Below are 16,597 nucleotides of genomic sequence, written 5' to 3'. Positions count from 1 at the left end.
TTGGAGATGGTGTGTAAATTACACAAGAGCTTTCTGGAAATACACAGATTTGTATGTTAAAGTGCAAGGTTCTTTATTGGTGCGTTATCCAGGGGACCTTTCCTTTTCTAGCCCTCCAGTATGGCTGCTTTATCTTTGGCAGTATTTGCATTATAGAGCCATACTCTTGCTTTAATACTAGTATGTTTTGAATAGCAGGAGTAACAAGACTAAAGAAAATCAAAGAAGAAAATAATTCACGAGATAGTTGTAATTGCAATGATGCACATTTCTTCTACAAAAACATAGTTTTTATTTGTCTTCTGTTTCCTAACACAGCATCACAAATGTAAATAATTTATAGTAACCAGAAGGGGATAGTATTCATTTGAGAAGAAGGTATATTTTTTTCAATTGTAAGAGAGATTTGAGAAGCATAATCCAAAGCCTTAAATTAGCTCAAGGCCTTAAATTAACACACAGGTTAACCATCCCATGAGATATTAGCTAATCTGAATCAGGTAGGAGGCTACCTGGGGTTGCTTTTCCCAAGTTCAGTTACAGAGGCCCAAAAATACCACTGTCTCTTAAATGATGCACAACCAAATCTATTTCAAATTCAAATGATAATGGAGATTGCCTAGGAATGTTCAGTAGCAGAGTCTAGGATTTAAAAGACATTTTGTTTTCCCAGTACTAGTATATTATAAAGCACTTCATGATGTCCACTTCTACCATAAATCTTCCATGTGACTTCTGTTATGTTTTCAGGATCATATACATGTTGCTCTCCAAATTAGCAGAGTGATCAGGATAAACGCAAATGCTGTCATCCGTTAATCTCAGGGGGACCCCACTGCTTAAACTTCTCTATCATGAAAACTGAGCATTGAACCCTGCCTGTCTTTTAATCCATTGAAAGAACTTTCCACCAAACTTCATTTTCTTTATTATTAGAGAAAGTTGCATCCCAGACAGAAAGTTAAAAAAAAAAAAAAAATAGTAAAGAGGATGAGTGTGTTCAAATCTAAGCTTGCAAAAGAAACTAAAGCAAGTGGATTTTTATTTTTTTATTTTTTTATTTTTTTTGCTTACGCTAGTTACTGGTTCTTACCCAGGAAAAGATTAAAGAAGAAAGAATTATTGCCACTATGTACAAAGAATGTCTTGAAGATTAAAAACAATGTAGTTACTAACTATAAACTGGACATTTTGTGCCAGATTTCAACAGAGGATGTTTATAAAGGTAATGTAAGGTTATATATTTGTATTTCAAATAAATTGATGGAAATTAATGTATTTGGTGGGAAAGTGAAATTTACACCATCTACTCTGAAAGGAAGTCTCCAGGTTCTAACACTGAAAGAAGTAGCATATGGCACCCAAGTGAACGTTACTTGTATTGTGGTGCTATGAGACCAAGAAATAACACTGTGTTTCTTACCCTCATTCAAAAAGCAAAGAAGTATATTTGGGCAACCACATCTTCTAGCTCAAAAGTGGAACACTCACCAGTGGCCTCCTAAATAATGATCTTGGAACAGATTATAAAGGAAAGTGTAATCAAGAGGTAAATGAGATAAAATATTTCTTAAACTATTTTATCAAGAGTAGAGTTTAGCCAACTAACCTAAAAGCTTGGACAAGAGTCATGCAGCAAACTAAATCTGTCTAGGTTTAAGCCAAATATTTGATATGTTGCTGCACAGCAAACTGTAATTAAGCATGACCACGGTAGGGTTGGTAAAACAATTTTTAATTAGATGAAGAAAAAGGATATCACAATATGTTGTTGGAAGGGTGAGGGTGAGAAAAGCTTGTTACTAGTTCTTTGGAGTTGCCCTTATGTTTTCATGGTTTTTGCAGTTATGTTTTCTGTTTTAATTACTGAGTTTAGCACAAGAACAAAGTGTGTGCTTGTTAAATTTGTAAGTGTTTTAACATTGGAGGTATTGCAGTTACTAAAGACAAAAGAATTGTTTTGCAGGAAGGAATACATGATTTTGTGGATTACAGTAGGCAAAACAAGATTAAATCAAGTAACACTAGCTGTTAAGTCATGAGTTCAAGTCTAATAAAAGCGCTGTTACTTATTAGCTCAATTAACTAGTCCTGAGTAAGATTTCACTTAGTGGTGTTTGCATTTAGGCACCTTGTATGAAACAAAGAAATCAAAATGAATCAATGATGGTGAAGAAGCTTTTTAAGAAAGTAGAAATGTTGTTTTAAAACAGGAAGATAAGTGTTTTCCTATTTTAAATGAAAGTTGCAGGGGGATATGTTTATGAATTATGAAACTATTTGGAGTAAATACCAAACTGAGAGAAATCACATGTGGCAAACAGATTATAAAATATCACATCAATATGGAAAGGTAATGAATATTCTGAAACAATAAATTAGAAGGCTTGTAACCATCACAGGTGGGTCATTTGAAAACAACTTTCCAAACAGGACAGCAGAGATGAGTTTTTTTATTTTATTTTATTTTTTTATAAGATTGTAAAAAGAATCGTATGGTAGTAAAGAAATGATCTTGTAGTTACAAATAAGCCTGTAGGTGTGAGTATTTTAGGGCTCAGTTTGTTGTCTCTGAGAGAATGTTGAAAGATGTGATTAGTTTTTCATGGTTTTTGCATTGATCTTATCTTACTTGATTTGTTGGAATGCTCAGCCTTGTTTCATACCTTGTTTCTTCTGGTCTTTTATGAGAAGCATATCTTTTGCCTATATAGTATGCTAGATTCACATTCATAAATAAAAAAAATTGCCAGGTTTAGGATCAAAACTTTGCTGTATGGAATTAAGCATGTTTCATAGAAATTTAAGACATTAGGGCCACTTTATTATTTTTTTTTCCTCTTTTCTCTTTTTCTGTGTGTCGTGGTTTAACCTGGCTGGCAGCTAAACACCACGCAGCCGTTCGCTCACCCTCCCCCCTCCCTCTCTGGGACGGGGGAGAGAAATGGAAAGTGAAGCCCGTGAGTTGAGATAAAGACAGTTTAATAAGACAGGAAAATAATAATATTAATAATAATACAATGATGATAATAGTACTACTAATAATAATATGTACAAACAAGTGATGCACAATGCAATTGCTCACCACCCGCTGACCGATGCCCAGCTTAACCCCGAGCAGTCCAGCCCCCTCCCCCCAGCTAGCCACCCCTATATATTGTTTAGCATGACGTCAGATGGTATGGAATACCCCTTTGGCTAGTTCGGGTCACCTGTCCTGGGTCTGTCCCCTCCCAGCTCTTACTGCACCCCCAGCCTGCCTGTTGGCAGGACAGAGCAAAAGTCTGAGGTGTCCTTGGCTTGGTATAAGCACTGCTCTGCAACAATTAAAACATTGGGGTGTTATCAGCACTCTTCTCATCCTAAGCCAAAACACAGCATTCCACCAGCTACTAGGAAGAAAATTAATTCTGTTCTAACTGAAACCAGGACACTGTGGTACATTGTAACTTAAAGGATTTGATGCAGCCTAACTAAGACTTAGAGTTTCCTGATAGAATACTTTGGAATGCTTGGCTGCTTCTGGTCTGTGTGTATTTAGGATCCTTTATGGCTACAGGCTGGACTTAACGACCAAGGTCACAGAATCACAGAATGATTGGGGTTGAACAGGGCGTCTGGAGTTCATCTTGTCTAACCCCACTGCTCAAGTAAGTCCACCTAGTACAGGTTGTCCAGAACCATGTCCAGGCAGCTTTTGAATATTTCCAAGGAAGGAGACTCCACAGCTTCTCAGGGCAATCTGTGACAGTGCTTGGTCTCACACTAAAAATTTATGTCTTGATGCTCATTGGGTCTCCTGTGTTCTAGTGGGCTCCAGTTTTTGCCAATTTCCTTTTGTCCTGTGTCCATCTTTATTGTATTCTTAGTTAATTTTTTATGTACAGTGATGAGATCACCCTTGAGTCTTCTCTTTCCTAGCCTAAACAGTCCCTGTTCTCCCAGCCTTTCCTCACAGGAGAGGTTCTCTAGTTCTTTACTGGCCCCTCATTGGACTCTCTCCAGTTTGTCTATGTCTCAGGTACTTGGGAGCCCAGGACTGGACACACAAGTCCAGGTGTGGCCTCACCAGTGCTGAATAGAGGGGAAAGATCCCATCCCTTGACCTGCTGGAACACTTTACCCAGTGCAGCCCAGGATACTCTTAGCCTTATTTGTGTCACAAGTTTATTGTCACAAGGATTGTTAATACTTCAAATGCTTTCTATTTTGATTAATTTAAAAGTATTTTCAAGGAGCCAGGATTTCTCTTGTTGCAGAGTGATCGCTAATGACCATAACTCAAAACCATGTGAACTTATGTGAACTTTCTATGGCATCTAAAGAATGTTCAAGTTAAAATTCATCTTTCTTCTGAAGAAATCTCTTTCCGAAGGGCTTATTTTTAGAATATTAGAAGTAAATAGGTGTATTGCATGTGTATTGCAAAATGTATTGCATAATTTTGTTCTTAAAAATGTAATATGTGTGCTATTTATCATTATTATCAGCAAAAAGGGACTTGAATCAGCTATTTGCTGTGCTTTATCCTATTTTTTAGTGAGTAGTAGGATTTTGGTAAAACTGTTTAAAAATGAATAAAGGCATTCATCAAAGTGCTTTATTAAAAATGAAAATTATAGTTCTATTTAAACCTCCTCAAACTTCTGGACCATTAACACTGTGGTTCAGCTGGCATGTACACTTATGCTTTTGTTTGGCAAGGCTGTGTTACAAAAAGATGTATATAGCATTCAGAGCATTTAGAATATCCCCCCCCCCACACACACACACACATTTACCAAGATTTAGTGCTTCCTTTACAATTCAATCTTTCAAGAAAATAGATTTGTTTTAAAGCTTTTAACAGATGAGGAAAGTCCAAAATAATGGAAAAGTAACCACAAGTTTTCTAAGAGCAATGTGATAAATTTTTGAAAAGGTGAAGTGAAAATTCAGGAAATAAATTAGCCAATTTGTTTTTAAGTATAATATTTATCTCCTCTTTTTCTACTTTGTCTCCTATCTCATAACTATTACAGTTAAAAGAGGAAATATGTATAAGTGTATATATGTATTTATACTATACATATATGTAAATATATACATATGTATATGTATTTCAGGTACTAGTACTAACTACTACTGAATGCTCTACCAACAAATCTAGACTTAGGCTCACTAAAATGCACCCCTACTATAATATAAGAGTTACAATATGTTCAATTCCGCAGAAAAACTTCTGATGTTATCAGAGTTTATCATATGCCTATAAGTCCTCAGGTTTGAGAATATTAGTTAAATTTCCTGAAGGACTGTTTTTGCATGTTTATTTAGAGAATAGTCTATATACATTGACTGTATTGACCAATGTTATTTAAAACATCAGCAATGGCATGAGAAAGAAGGGATGCTTTCTGTAATGTAACAGTTACAGGACTTGTTCAGGAGGGGAGATGATGTACTCTTCAGGAAGAGAGTACATGAAATTTAGTATGGTTGTTGCTGGGAATAGCATGCCTTATAACTTTAAAATCTGTATGTGGGCACCCAAGAGACTATCATGTTCATTCTGAGGGAGAAACTCCAATAACGCTTCAACAGAAGAAGAATCAAAGTTAATTCTTTTACACATAAGTTTTATTCATTTCTTAATATCAAATTTTCAGCTACCAAAAGGAATAAACAATTAGATTGGTAATGCTCATTCATATTGGATGTAAATAGATAGTAAATTTTAAAATTTATTTACAATTTTGACTGGTGAGAAGACAGCTTACCACAGAGCATCTGCCATGGTTTCTTCTCTCAACTCTCTGTGTAAGCACACCCCACTTTTTAGTGCTAAAGTGTTCCTGCTGAAAACAAACAAACAAACTTGTTATAGAATAGCTACTTCAGTTAATAATCTGAAATATTAAAATAGCCCCAAACTAATTGATGGTGTAAACACTACAGACAATTTTGTCTTGTGTTCCACAGATGTAGAGCATACAGGATTCAGAAAACCTCAGTATCTTAACAAAGAATAAAGCTAAAATGTAATGTAGAATTAAAAGTAACATAAGTTTCCAAAACCAGATTGATGTTTATAACAAGTCATTTTTCCTCTGCTGAAGCGCTCTGAAAATGAAATACGCCTCTTTTGTGGTTTATGGTGTTACCGGCAAGATTGGTAGTGGAGCCAGTTCTCCAGGCACCAAAAATACACGCAGATCTCTACAGATGTGTCTAACAAAAAGCTTCATTTGCCTTTGGTCCAAACTGTCATGGCTCCATTGATGTAGGCTGTCATTTGGTAAAGCTCTTAAAATATTCTTATCCCACAATTCAGTCATTTTTCTAAAATTGTGAAAGATATAAGGAAAATGAGATTTTAAATACAGTATCTATCACTCAAAGCTCCCTAAAATATGTAGATGAGGTAAATTTTAATGAGAGTATTCTATCTTTATTTAGACATGCTGGTGGAGTTAAAAAAGGCAGACAAAATTTTGAACATAAAAGCCTGTTTTCCAGTCTAAAACAGAAGCAGCAAACATTGTTGCTACTGAAACATGGCAAACGTGTGAGTAATGTCAAGATATATACATTTAATTTGATTTTACTTAACTGAAGTCTTCATCTTAAAAACGTAGTCTAAAGTAAATCGAGTTATTAGATAACGTTCTTTCAAATGGATGATGATAATTCTAATAAAAAAACTTGCACATTTTATATAGCATAAAATTTTCCTTCTACAATTATATGTGCTTTTCTAGCTTTTTCATAGTCTGCAGTGTCCAATATAAGATTTCTCTCAGTTGCAATTGTCTGTTCTTATGCTGTGTAGGCTGCACTGGTTGTCTGTATCATACTTGATATAGATCACAACTATTAGAGGATACAACAAAAACAGCTTGAAACAATAACACTTTACATACATCTCTGATTCACGTTTTTGAAAGTTAAACAAGAAAGTTCAGAATCAAGTAAACTCTGCATCTGGTTGAAAATGTGCCTTCTACATGCTGAGGCATGGTGTTCACTTTCATCAAAATCTTGTCTACTGGTTTATTGTTCAGGGTATAAATATCTAAACAGGTATTAATTTTACTCCTCTTTCTCTTGTGTTTTATATATTGCAATGCCTCTTAAATTCTATACTTCGGTCTTTTGCCATAGAAATAGAAAGTTATTTTTTCCAAACACTATTATTTCTTGGCTGATTAACAAGTGACCTTAGATAGGTTTTCAGTTCAATCCTGCATTATATTAAGCTGCATTAATCCAATGAATTATTAGATGGAATTAATTTCTCTTTCTTAAGCTTGTTAATCACCAAAGAGTATAAGTTAATGGTCTCCTTTTTTTAATTACAGCTTCCAGACACCAATGTAAGTAAACATCTGAATTACTTACATGCATAAATGCAAGTGATACAGTAACTAATATTCGAGTTGAGTTGCAATAAATTATATGAAGGTGCAAGATAGAGTCTTGGAAAAAAATGGATTTACCTTACTAAGATTTTCAAAAGAATTTGAAGAGAACATTGTGGCAAAACTGTAAATAAAAAAGTACCTGCAACCAAAATTAGAGATTAGAATCACAAAAGATATAAGGAAAACAATGGACTAACATATTGGCCCTGTCTTATTTTAGTAAAATTTTTGCAACTCCATCAACTGTTTAAGGGTGCAGATTTAGACTCCTACAAAGAGAGGGAAAAGCACATTCTATTTATAATGTGCTGTTTTTAATGTAAACTGAGCAAAGTAGTATAAGATATATATCCTTTTTTTTTTTTTTTTTTTTTTTTTTTTAATCAGAATTTACCTGAGATTTGTAATTCCAGCATAGACAAAAATGCTGGAATAAATATTATTTATTTAGATGTGGCAGCAGCATTGGGTGTGTCTCCTAAAGTTCTTGTGGGTTTGACTTCTTATTTTCCTTTGTATCCACTCTCTGAGCTTCTGCCAAGCCTACCACGCTTCATTTCTCCTCTCTTTGTACCTACTAATTAAGGATTTCCAATGTGTGTATGTGTTATATAATCAGATATGACCTCACAGGCAGCTTGAAAGAAGAAAATGACTGTAAACTGTAGTCAAAAAATACCTATTTTTTTCTCTTTGAAACATGCAAGCCATCACAAAAAAAAAAAAAAAAAAAAAAAAAAAAAACACTTTGAAAATATGAAAAGTATTTTTGTAGTAATGTTGATATCAGAACAAGAGAAAAGTTTGTTATTATCAAAAGATACACTACTTTGTTCCTCACTGCTGATATCTGCAAACATTTTCTTCATGCTAAGTAGCCTCTGTTTCTCAGTGTCTGCACCCTGACAGAACTCTGCCCAACATTGAAAATCTGGTAACTCTGCTGGCTGTTAGCTCTTTAAAGAACAAACAAAAGCATGACTAAGTAACATAAAGTAGGCACATCGTGAATCCTTAATGTTGATGCAGATATTCAACATGATGTTGAATCCATGCCTGCCATGTTGTCTGAGAAATTATTAGAGCTTGTAACAGAAACAGAATCAGTGCAAAATGGTACTGTTAACTGAGAATAAAAGACATCCTAGAAAAAAATGTGTTCTGTCATGTGAAGGTGATGACAATTTATTGTTACTAACAGTTTTTCTTTATCCTGTAACTCTCAATAGCATTGTGCTTCGCAACATTTGACAAGGAAGGCAAACTAGTATTCTTATTTTTCTGACAAGGAAAACGAAGGAAAAAGATTTCAATAATTTCAATCCTTTTGCATTGAGGTCGCTCTAAGGTTCAGTGTGGTATCAGATTTAACACATGTAAATAAGGAGCCTAAAACTGGATTTCTGGCCATCATTTGCCATGTAAGATCAATTGGCTTTTGTTGCAAAAGTCGACCTATTAAATAATACGCTTGGTTAGTATAAAAAATATTTTTTCTTACCTTTGTTTTTCCTGACATTTCTTAAAATAACAAAAATTAAAAAACAGCATGATCAGGTTCAGCTCTCATATATTATTTGGAATTTTGGTGGTGGTGGTTTTCTATGATCTTGGTGAACTGCAAAATAATCAATTTTATCTTATTTTAAATTAAGTTCATACTTAATTTAACATTTTTTATATGCGTTTTGATATTTACCTTACTATTCTTATAGTATTTATTAATACATAAACCTTTTAAGAATTAATTTTTACAAAATTGGAATTCTATGTAACTTTCATTTTGATTTTCTTAAATAAATCCTAGTTTTAGTGATCACATATCCTCTAACAGTATTTATTGTAGTACTTGTAATGGTACTTGTCTTTGATTTGTGTCCCCATAGTTCTGTACAAGTTTGTTTTTTGCTGTTAGGCATTTACATTGTCTCATTTAGTGGTGAACTGCTGACTAACAAACATTTTAACATATACAGAATAGTTTGTCTATTATGCATCAGTTATCTTTATGTTGATAAAATGATGCCTAAGTAAATGACCTCCACACCAATTAACTCAAGCTAACTCAGTAAATATAGTCAAACTCAAAAAACTGTTCATTTTACCCTCTTTTTCCCTGTAAATGAACAAAAGAAACTCCTGAGCCAGAGAAATTAAATTATGGTATGGTCTTATTTAATTCATTGAGTGTGAATATTCTGTTTTTCCTTTGAGGCTTTAAATTCCCCGAAGACTATATTTTGATGTTTAGCGCTGCAGGGGTACAATAAGCAACCCTGTTTTATGTCTTTCCCATTTCTTCAGTGCAGTCTGATGAAGGTAGTCATATGTAATGCACATGCTCATCATGATGAATTTAGCTGAGCTTTACAGCAGGAAAATATGTGTTGTATATTGTCTTAGGGTTTATTTTCCAATATTTCAGTATTTATTTTATTTTGATTCATTATTTCCAAGCTCTGTTACACCTACTTTTTTCCTTCCTGAACAGCTGGCCGTGATATCTTGAGCAATCCTGATGAAGATGTAGTGAAATACACTTACATGCAAATACTTAGTTTGCTTACATGCAAAGACTTTAGTTCTAATATAAAGACTTAAATTTGTCTTCAGTTTCATTTGAAAGTGCCCACAATTTGTTTGTTCATACTTGATTTTAAGTGGAAACAGCAAGAACAGGTTGACCATTGGAATATTCTTCATAAGAATGAAGAGTTGCAATTCACAATAGCCACCATCCTGAAATTCTTCAGACAAGACAAGCTCTCTATGAGAGCTTTCTTTGAGCCAAGCGGACATTTTGCTCTTTGTTTCAGTGAAAGAGTTGGCAATTATTGGCAGACAGAATACTTGGTAAGGATGAAAAGACAAAGTCTTCTACAGTGAAATAGTAGTTTTTACTAAACAGATATGTAGGCAGAAAAGCGGACAGATGCCTTTCTCATCAGAATACGTGGTCTATGAAGAGTCAGAACAGCTATTCCTAAGAGGTTGCTTTTGTTAACACAGTCAATGTTCCTCCCTCGGAACAGCTCAAATTGCAGCTTTGATTCTTCTTTCTTGGAGAGTTGTTTCTAATTCTTTTTGCAGGTAAAACTGACAGCCTGTGCCATGAGGGCCACTACAATTCCCTTGAAACTGTCATACCAGGATCAAAATCTGGCTACAAGTTGGGGTTGTAAGGGGATACTGTGATTCTGCTTTCTGACAGATAAGGTATCTTCTATCACAGAAGATACCAATTTCATACTACTGTGTGATACATTTTTCCAGACTTAACTAAAGAGTGATATAAATATTTTCTGTGGGTTTTATGCACTAAATTTTATGTAGTTCTTCTCCCTTTAAGCAGAAATATCTTTTTCAACAAACAAACCAAAAAGAGAAGGTGTCTAGACTAGCACTCTCGAAGTGTGACTTCTAGATGGGGTACTCTTGAAAGCTTTATGTAAAAATCACTAAAATAAAGTCTTTAAAAATAGTCCAGTACTTCTAAATTGGGATAATTTCTCTCCTGGCTTTTGAGCATTTGTGTCACACTATACCCTAGATGTTCCTTTTACTTATTTTCCCATTTAGACGTTTGAGAGGCTTTGAGTGTTGTTTAGGATAGCTGTAAATAGCATTTGTATATGTAACAGTGTAAAATAAATTACCCTAGTGATAGAAGAAGGTGAATAATGTTTGTCAGGGTCTTTGCTGATTTGTGGGCTTATAACTGGCATAGGTGTATGACTGAGTCTTGGAATCCCTTTGATCTTTTTATGTCACCTCCAAAATTATTACATTTTTGCTCAGTTTTGAATTATTACTAATTTCAAGTGTTTAGCCCGTTAATGAATACTACATTATGCTTTCTATTTTTTGGTAATTTCAGCTCTTGTTACTCTAGGTCAGGGCTTATGACCAGTCATGATTCTGCTCTCTGACTTACCAGGGTCAGTGGGACAATTGTAATTCGGATGTTTTCCAGGAGGAACCCCTTGCAATGAAATGTCTTGTTTAATATACAGTTTGGGGTAGTACACTGGATAGGAGTACAGACTGATATCAAACCTTTAATGAGAACATTCTTAAACATTCAAATTCAGGATGTGGATCAAGTATGACTTTTCTCCAAGTTTGTGCACTTTGATTTGCAGTGAATGACAAGTTTGCTATAGATTTCACATTTTTGAATGTTTGAACATTAAAGCCAATTTACACAATTTAACAGTAAAGTGTAAAAAAATATATATATGCAAAATATATCACTTTTTAATGCAACCCTGCCAACTTTTCATGAATGATTTCATGAATGTGATTGAAAAAAAAAAAAAAGTTTTTTTCTGATTTTCTGATTATTTGAATTATTTTAATGACAATGTTAATTCCAGTTCACATTGTAATGACATGATGACATGTGTTTCCTGGTTCTTTCCCTGTAGGATATGATGATTCTTCCTTAGATAAGAATTTTCAAACATTTATTTTGTAACACTATGCTACAGTGTTAAAGGAGAGGAGAAAGTATTTGGCACATAAGAGCAAATGAAAATGTTTTCTATGAGACTAATAGTTTTAGCTGAACTGTTTGAGAACCTTGACAACAATGTGCTATCATCAATGATTTCTTCTCTTAATTCTGCTTTTATTAATATCATTATTACATATAGCGTTATAAATATATATCAATTTACAGCTAGAGAAAAATGAAGTCAATAGAGCCTTGTTTTAAAAGAACACGTAGCTTATTTGTTTGAATTAGGCTTAGGAGAGAGAGCATGCCAATAATTTTAGTGCATGTTTGCACTTGGAGGCCATCTGAAAGAAGACAACATTACTTTATGAAATTATAGGTCATTTAAGGAAATATAAACAGCATGACTGAAAATACATTAAGCATGCAGAAGGAATAATCTTTACTGAACAGAATGAAAACACCACCACTCCATCAAGCTTCCAATGTTTCTTGCAGTCTTTTACTATTAACATTACTATATTCCCTTATTATTATCCCAAATGTCTCCATCATTATCCGCAGGCTACAGCATTTGTTCTGTAGCTGTTTTATGCTCATATTATGCTGAGATAAAAACTGATTTTAACTGAGATAAAAAATGTTTGTTTTTTTTTAAGCTTCTTTCCTGAGATACCATTTTCAGAATGTAATTGTTTGCTGTTCCATATACTTCAGTATTTTCTTAAAACGGACTGTATACACTGGAAAATTTGTCCTTCCCAAGAATTCTGGAGATCTATTTATGAGTGCTTTGTTAAGCTGTACCTGTTCAATTCTGCTGCCACTTAATGTAATAGGGGAAAACTGTTATCAGGTTACCTTTAATTTTAGTTAATGCATTTCTGCCTGGAAGAAACTGTAAGCACCAAAAAAGTTTTTGTTTTCCAAACCTAATTCCAATTCTTAAACTCAAAGGCAAAGCATTGTCAGAAGGGTTAAATACTTTACATTGCAGTACTACGTATGAATAAAGTTGTTTCACTGTTTATTTTAAGCTCAGCTGTGAATTTCATTAAGTCTTTCTGCACTTAATACAAACTTTTTCTGAAAATAAAATAATAATTCTAGAGGGTCAGCTCAGGCTGCATATTAAAATTAGTGCTAGTGATGGGATGTATGTACTGTAAAATTCTGCTTCCAAAGCTGACTTATTTTCTTCAATGCAAGCATAAAACACGAACACTATCTTCTCAGGTCATTATCAGAGAAAAATATATTTTCCTAAATCCTCTTGCTCTTTTGGATCACACAGCAGCAAAACTGCACTGTATCTTTCTTTGATTTTCTTATTCAAAAAGGGTGGAGCATTTCTGCATGCTTTGCCATTCAAACATTCCTGGTGGTTCTATTTTCAACTCAAAATGTTTAAATTAGTAGCAGATGTGTTGATTCTTTTGACTGAAATAGAGGGCATTTTTTTTCTGCTATATTTTGAATAAAGATTTTTTAAAACTTTTACTGATTATTGAACCCTAACTGCTAGTCTGTGTTACCAGCCTTCACTGTAAACAGTATCTTACACCACAGAAATCTCATACAAGTCAGTGAAAGGTAGTCCTGAAAGGAAAAGTACAATGAAAGGCAGCAGAATACATTCTGGAGTGACTATACAATGCAGTTTTTTTCATGCGAACTCAGCTGGACTAGCAAGGTGTAGCATGCTAGTAATGCATAGCCCAACATCTGTTTATGTATGCTTTGTTAATACATGTCATCCCTGCTTACACAAAAATTGCAAAGTAGGTAGCCAGGAAAATAATATGCAAACATTATATGTTATTGGTAACATTGGTCAGTTGCCACAAACCATATAGAAAACTCTTGCACAGCAAAATCCCAGGAAAGTTTACACAATGGATGTGGGGCTCTTGATAGCTCTGAAGCAGGAAGGCAGATTTGTGAGTAGCCTTTGAATATTTTTTTTGTTAATAGTAATACAGATACATGGTTTCTTGTATCTGTAGATCATTCAGCAGTGATAACTGGTAAATAAGACAGACTATCATACTTTTCTGGAGTAATCCTGAAAAAAAAAAAAAAAAGAAAAAAAAAAAAAAGAAAATAGGTCTTGAACTTCTGGTGCATGTTGAAAGTTTAAAAGGCAAGAACCAGCCATTTTTGTAGGTACAATATCTGAACATCTGATTCACTAAAAGGAGGTGACATTCACTAAGAGTGATGAAACAGTAATTAAAAGAAGCCCAACGTTTTTTCTTCACAGAGCACTGAAAATATTCAACTCATGTCTTGGGGCAAATATGGTAGAAGAATGAAAGAAATACAGAAGCAAAGTGCAGCTTGATGCCTCATACTCTTATACTTAAGAAATACCTCATATTATACTTAAGAATATTTCATATACAACATTCACATTTTGGTTTTATTTATGAAAAATGTAAGTTGTCTTGAGAAATTATACAACACAAATATTCATGCTTTAGAGAAATTAAGTGAAAACAAATTAATTTGTCAGGTAAGAGAGCTTTTGTCAAAAATACTTTCCTGTTGCTGGACCACGGAGCATAGTCTACTGTTTTTTTTTTAAGACCATTGGGCTGATTTGCTATATTTGTCTAAAAAGGAGTTAACTGAATGTGAAATGTCTGTCTCTTGCTTATTTTGAAGTAGTTCCCTTTTTTTTTTTTTTTTTTTTTTTCCTTGGGGCAGGAGGAAAGATGTCCCTTGGATGTCAGGAGGCTTTTGAAGTTTTCAAGTGGGACCATGCTGACAGTGTAACCATTGAGGACAACAAACAGCTTCTAAAACAGAGGTGAGTGTCACAATAGTACAGCTGGAGACAGACATCTGAGAGTTCATTATAAGCCTGAATAGGAACATGTAGTTTTACGCCAAACATCCTAAGCCCCTGTTAAGATGTTGGTACAGAAACTTGGCCTTTTCTTACAGGGGATATTTCATATTTGGAAGGCACTAAGAGATGATGGAGGGAAAGTCTGAACAGAATATGAAAATGGCATGAGTGATTTCAGTGCATCTTTCCACAGGCTTTATTCATCTTATCTTCATAGCCTCATTAAAGCAATGTGGTAAATGGCATTCACGATCAGGAATTATCTAGAGGAAGTTAGATTCATGTGACTAAACTGATTACTGTAATTTCCATTGTTAAAAATGCTTTACTGGCTTCAGCACTGAATTGGACAGTAAGCTAGGAGATGTTTAACAGATGCTTTTGTCTTGCTTCTATCTTGTTTGCCAAGTGACTTTAGCTTCTCTCTTCCAGTTTTGCACTCTAAAACAGAAATAATACTTTCTACGCACATTTATTGTTAATGCTAGCAAAGCACTTCAAAATCTTCTGGTGAAGATGATGAGAATGGATAAATATTAAAAACATGAATTTTAATAAAGTGGACTTTAAGCATCTCAAAAATCAAACCACCAAGACTTTATCATGCTGATTGTAGAAAAGTACTGTTTCACTGTCAGTTTTACAAGTGAAATATAATGTTTTTAGATCAGACATGTCAAAAGTATATCTCTCAATGTACCCTTCTAACTAATATTCCCCTAAACCATTTTTTCTTTTCTTTTTTCTATTTTTCTTTTTTTCTCCTGGGGTCTCTTCCTTCATGTTTTGTCTGCTTTTTCTGCTTTGTTAACAGAACAATTTTCCTACTTACCAGGCATTAAATACATTGTTTTCAGGGTCACTGTATCTTATATATATTTACTTCAGTGTAATTCAGGCAAGAAATTATCTGCTCCATGTCTCCATGGTTTATTCAAGATCTTGCTATTTACCACTTTCATGAATTGGTTAATTTTCCACCCAGGTCTATGACTTGTAGCCACGGGGGCACAAATTGCCAAGGCATTAGAAGTTCATAAAGTTTTATTCACATAAACTGGATATTTAATAATGCCTTTCTTCTGATCAATAGATCAGATGATGCCACATGTAACTTGCACTGCAGTCATTTCTGACGTTACTGTCTATTGAGAGAACACTTCATGGTTACAGCGTGGTCATGGGAGCACAGCACTTCAGAGCCATGTCTGGAATTTACTCTAGTTAATCACAATTCTGCCATATTTTCTCTGATAGTTATTACTATGAAGCAAACCAGTATTTCCTTCTGGTTTCAGAACATGTAATAGAGATGGGCAGAACCCACAAACTGACACCAGATTTACTTTCCCTAAAGGACAAATTGATTCACATTCATGCCTTGGATAGCCCCTCTCTAATATGCAGCAGCTGATTGCTGAAATCGGTGCTGTGAATGTTCATACCTTGGAGCAAGACAGTTTTCCCCTGCCATTTTCAATGGATTTTAGTAAAGATGCTTGTAGCTCCAAGTTTACTGAGTTCATTAAACTGGATTTGTATCAAGTCCAGTCTGTAATTTTGAATGCAGTCTCTGAACCACCAGTTGCACAAAAACTTGGTTACCCAGCCAGTGTTCAAATTGCACAGGAAGAAGTGTGTGGACACCACACGTTTAAAGGTTACCATAACTTCCATCTACATGTAGCCCTCTCATGTTAATATTTTTGTGTACAGTTACATAACCACTTCTGTCATACCACAAACAGTATTTGGTTCACAACTTACTTATTTTTAGCTGTCATATTTTCTTTCTTTGGGTATTTTGGGTAGATTCTCTTGGCTTGCTAATTATACCATTCTTGTATTAACTGAATGGTGAACTCTGGTGAGCCTAGTTGA

At 34.3% G+C, this 16,597-nt stretch overlaps 1 protein-coding gene across 1 annotated transcript in view; it reads left to right on the top strand.

Annotated features, from left to right (window-relative positions):
* KIF6 (kinesin family member 6) overlaps nucleotides 1–16,597 on the top strand; it is a gene marked incomplete at both ends in the record, with an annotated part of 170,796 nt that overhangs the window by 99,567 nt on the left and 54,632 nt on the right. Inside the window, one exon of the mRNA XM_082758077.1 lies at nucleotides 14,572–14,674. Coding sequence (XP_082614203.1) covers nucleotides 14,572–14,674 — 103 coding nt within the window. The remainder of the gene's footprint in view (nucleotides 1–14,571; nucleotides 14,675–16,597) is intronic.

Source organism: Aythya marila (assembly GCF_965140915.1).
Source record: "Aythya marila genome assembly, chromosome: 3".
NCBI lineage: Eukaryota > Metazoa > Chordata > Aves > Anseriformes > Anatidae > Aythya > Aythya marila.
The sequence above is the reverse complement of the archived record's forward strand: the minus strand, read 5'-3'. Positions and strand labels throughout refer to the sequence as shown.